This window comes from Sander lucioperca, chromosome 17 (assembly GCF_008315115.2).
Source record: "Sander lucioperca isolate FBNREF2018 chromosome 17, SLUC_FBN_1.2, whole genome shotgun sequence".
Classification (NCBI taxonomy): domain Eukaryota; kingdom Metazoa; phylum Chordata; class Actinopteri; order Perciformes; family Percidae; genus Sander; species Sander lucioperca.
The window spans coordinates 12,652,992-12,657,469 of NC_050189.1; the positions used below are offsets into that span (position 1 = coordinate 12,652,992).

A 4,478-nucleotide genomic window follows, 5' to 3' on the forward strand; every position below is an offset into this window, starting at 1 on the left:
TTTTCCTCTTCTTCTGTCTTCCTCTTTTGTAATTCATTTTCAAGGAATAAAATTTTCTTCTGCAACTCTGTTGTGGAAAAAACGAACTATGAACAACATAGAAACAATGAAACCAAATAAAGTGTCATTAAACAGCCAACACTATTTCCTTAAAGTAGAGCCTGATAGCATTTCATACCAAGAGGAGATATTTAAAAAAAATATTGTATGTTTTGTGATGAAAGTAAAATCACTGATATAGGGCCGTATTTTAACGATCTAATTGCACGGTGTGAAGCGCCAGGTGCAGTTGCGTGTAGGGCATGTTCAAATCCACTTTTGCTAGTTTAATGGCGAGAAAAAGGGTCCTTGCGCCGGGCACATGGTTCAGAAGGGTTGTACTTTGTTTCTTAATTAATTCATAGGTGTGTTTCTGGCGTAACATGTTGATTGGAATTTGTTTTTCATTCAGGAGATGAAGGCTTGTTCAAAATGTTCACACATTTCTTACTCTCTGCTGCACACTAAATAAACTGACCACAGACCGGATGATACAGAAACAAAAGCAGCACACATTCATTGCGAAAAGCATTTTATATAGGAAATGTACACGTTTGTAGATCCTTTAAAAAAGTTAAAAAAAAGATACGCTAAAACAGATTTTCTTACATGGTAATGTCAAACATGTAACACGTTCACACCACAAACTCAAGTAAGTCAAGTAAAATGTTTGTAATAAATGAAGCATTTTGAAATATTTAAACATATAAAGGTATTCTCATCCGTTATCTCGAGTAAGCAATGGAGCACGAATCAATTCATCTGTAGTTTTATATTTACGGCTGTTCCCTGGAGTACTACAGTAATAATTTACTCCATAAAAAAAAGTTTATCTTTTAGACTTTTGGTGGCTTTAAGTTAAACACACTTTTTTCCCTCGGAGTACTTTACCCAAAGTCTACTTCCTTCTTTCTGTGTATTTTATTAATCTGGATCTCTATTGGCTCCAGCAGTCTCTCAGTGTTGAGCAGCTGTCTCTCATTATCTTTCTTTGTCTGGTCCAGTTTCCACTTGGTTCGCAGTAGGTCTTCTTTTTCTCTTAGTAGTTCCTCCGGTTTGTCAAACGCCGCCTCTCGCTCTGTTATTTCCTTCTCCACAGCCTGGAGATTCTGCTTGTTTACTTCCCGCTCCCCCTCCACCTCCTCCAGGAGCTCTTTGAGTCGACCCCTCTGGTTCTCCAGTTCAGTATTCAACTCCATCAGTGTGTTGACCACATCTTCTCGCTCTTCCTCTGTCTTCAGCGACTCCTTTTGAAGCTGTGCGTTTCTCTTCACCGACTCTGCTTTCTCGCCTTCTCAATAATAGAAACAGAAATGTTCGTAAGAGTTAAGCAAATAGTAATTCATATCACAATTGTTTTATCTGATAGCATTTAGCATTTCAATATTTAAAAATGTTTTGGACTAACTTACTGATAACTATAAAATGTGTGGAATCTCATGAAATATCACTTTAAATAATATCAAAGATATTTTAACATTTTAAATTATTAACCTTGGTTAGTTTTTATAACTTATACATGTAAATAATGCTGCATAACACTATTTGTCTAGCAGATACTCTTCCTGGGGTCCACACACAACAAAACATGTAAAACAAGACGTATAACACATAAATCTCGATAATAATGTGTGTAAAACAAGTCATGTTTTCAGGCTGTTTCCAACAATGCTGCTTCAAAATGTATAAAGGAAAAAAAACAGGAAAATGAGAATCCAAGACTAGTGACTTACGTTTCCATCTGTACATGGTAAAAGCAGCTAGAATCAAACTTAAAGCCATATCAACCAGGACACCACCCAGGCTCATGTGGTGACACACTGTGGAAATGGATTCAACCAAACCAGCTGAAATGACAGCAGAACAACACACCATTCACTTTCCAATAGTCCAAATATCTTCAGGTATGGCTGCTAATTAAGATGAATGTTTTGGTTCTTCAGAGCTTGTTGCATCTTTGTAATGCAGATTTATTTTCTGGAAACCAAAATGCACTTTTGCTAAAAGGATGCCATGTGCAGAACCATGCTTTACTAATGCAAAACTATTATTTAGGCCTATGTAGTAGTAGTACTAGTAACTACAAATGTAATTGGGCCAGATGTGGAAATGGAGAAAATGTGACATTTAGCTAATTAAAAACTAAAAATTTTAAATGTTAGAAGTTGACTTAAAAATTCTATATCTCACATTATGGGTGAATTTAAGACTGATAATACGACCCGTGAGTACAAAACAAATACTCCTGCTACTACTGACCCCAAAATAAGTGTGTTAGTTACCTCCACATGTGTGTATAAGCAGAAGGATGAAGACGGTGTCAAGGGGCATTGATCCACTGATGGCTGTGAATGCAGGTTCAAAGAACAGTCCATCTGTCATGTTCAGCTTTGTGGGATTAAAAAAAAAAAATGAACCAGCTGTAAATCCCAGAAAGAGTGTGGAATATTGAAGAAAAAAGTGGTGTTGATATAACAATAAATATTCATGACACAAAGTACTCAGACGGCACTGATGTGTTAGGATGTTTGCAGTAGATAGTTCAAACATAAGGTAGTGTGGGAGTTAAATAACCAAGATAGAAGTTAATTACAATATACAAGTTAGTCTGGATCAATGGAAATATATTGCCTCACATCACGCAGCGGATGTCTCTCACCTTCCAATCTGTGTTGCCATTCTCAAACTCTGTTCGCTTCGACAAAACAACAAACTTCGAGCTAGCAAGCTAAAAGCCGAAAATGGCAACTTTTAAAGAAAATGTATACTGTGCAATGAGGCAGATCTGCTTGGTTCTTTCTGGAAATGATTGTAAAGATTTACAAAGAATATATTTTGGCATTTACTCTCTAACTGGGATGTTTTGGGACCGATTGGTGGGATTGCTGTGGATGAAGTACTCAGGGTGATACACTGGTAAGAGCCAATGAGGTTTAACCATGTATCCAGCTAATTTAAATAGCTCATGTTACTGAATTGTGTGAACAGTTAACTTCATTTAATATTGTATGTGGCGTTTTCTTTTGCGGGGTGCATAGGTTCCACCAAAACAAGTTACTTCCTGAGACTATTTTGCAGAGCCGCCGTGGCTCCGTCCGGAGCTTAGCGCTGCTCATGTCGATTGTGATTGGTTTAAAGAAATGCATACAACCTAGAGAACTTTCTCCTCCTGTCCTGGAATGTATCTGTTGTGTAGCCAGATGTTAATCCACAGCACTGTGGAAATAGGGCTGGCAATGCAAGATTATAAGTTAGTTAATACTTTTAAAGACATGACATGTAATGTACACCCTCTCTGCGCAGGTGTTTAGTCATTCCTTAGTTACTGGTGGAAGGGTTAGACCAATAGGAAAACTTAATAATAAAAGAGTCAGAGAAAAACGTTAGCTACTTTATTTTTATTAAAAAGTTATTTTTTTGCACTTATTGAATGCATTTGCCATCACAGCTCTGCAGCTCATCAAGTGTACAGCAGCTCCGCTGGTGTTCAACCTACCCAAATTATTTGAAGTGGCTGCTCAAATACCATTCAAGTCACTGGTACTTGCCTCCCGTACTGTGAATGATTCAGGCCCTCGTATATATCCAGGACATGGTTAAAACCAAACACCCGAGGCCATCCACTACGCTCTGCTACTGCTAATCAGGTCGCTACTCCCACACTACGAGACTACAACACTACAACAGCTTTGAATAAGAATTGGCATAATAAATGTAATATACTGTATGTTGAAAGTAGAGAGATGAAAGGAAATGCATCAAAGGTCCCTAGCAGGGTGCAAGCCTCTATTTATTCAAACATAAAGCTATTTGTCGAATTTGCTCTCTTTTGCAACTTTTTCTCCAATAAGACTGGTGTTTTTATGCAACTCTTTTGCGTTATCAAAAAAGGAAATTGGGCATTGTCTTTACAACGTATAGGAATTCAGTTCATATAAAACATCTGCAAAATGTTCAGTCTCTCTCTTTTACCTTTGTACATTGTGGTTGGATTTTCCTCGTCATGTGCGCAAACTCCTTCTCCTGTTCCATCAATATATTGGGCACATTTTCCAATTCTTTTTCCTTCTGTGACTGTTGAAACTGTGAATTTGTCTCTGCATTTTCCATTTTCTCATCTTTTAGTAAATAGTCTAAAATCAAACGGCACACAAAAGCACAGCAGAATTGTAATAAAACAGTCCATATTTATGTGGGAAAGCAAAGAAAACATAACAGCAGCAATAAGACATTCACTCAAGCCTTTCATTCCAAAGAGCAACATAAACCAAACACAGTACAACACAACCAGACTTCCATAATGTGATCAGTATTTAAAATATGTGTATCCAACTGTGACTTACACTTCACTGTAGGCAACAAGGCTACGACAGCAACAATAGAAATGGCGCGATGCATGATAGTGATGATACAATATGTAGCACTGGATGACACACAAT

General features: G+C 37.4%; 1 protein-coding gene across 2 annotated transcripts; it reads right to left on the reverse strand.

Moving 5' to 3' along the window:
• Positions 1-913: 913 nt before the first annotated feature.
• On the reverse strand, positions 914-4,478 carry LOC116052098. 2 transcript variants are annotated; one of them, XM_031302616.1, is made up of 5 exons: positions 4,383-4,478; positions 4,012-4,172; positions 2,322-2,427; positions 1,773-1,859; positions 914-1,330 (listed from the first exon to the last, which is right to left on the reverse strand). In XM_031302616.1, exons 1-5 carry the CDS (start codon positions 4,435-4,437, stop codon positions 927-929), a joined length of 813 nt encoding a protein of 270 aa, XP_031158476.1. In that variant the 5' UTR covers positions 4,438-4,478; the 3' UTR covers positions 914-926. The 2 variants fall into 2 exon arrangements, with proteins under 2 accessions (XP_031158476.1, XP_031158475.1); XM_031302615.1 differs by having other exon boundaries at positions 1,773-1,886.

Bases quoted from the DNA above. Each gene is read 5' to 3' on its own strand.
- LOC116052098 (XM_031302615.1), bottom strand. From the start codon at position 4,437: ATGCATCGCGCCATTTCTATTGTTGCTGTCGTAGCCTTGTTGCCTACA. The intron at 4,173-4,382 runs GTAAGTCACAGT...GTTTGATTTTAG, and splicing joins CTTGTTGCCTACAGTGAAGT to ACTATTTACTAAAAGATGAG. The intron at 1,331-1,772 runs GTAAGTCACTAG...ATTATTGAGAAG, and splicing joins TACCATGTACAGATGGAAAC to GCGAGAAAGCAGAGTCGGTG.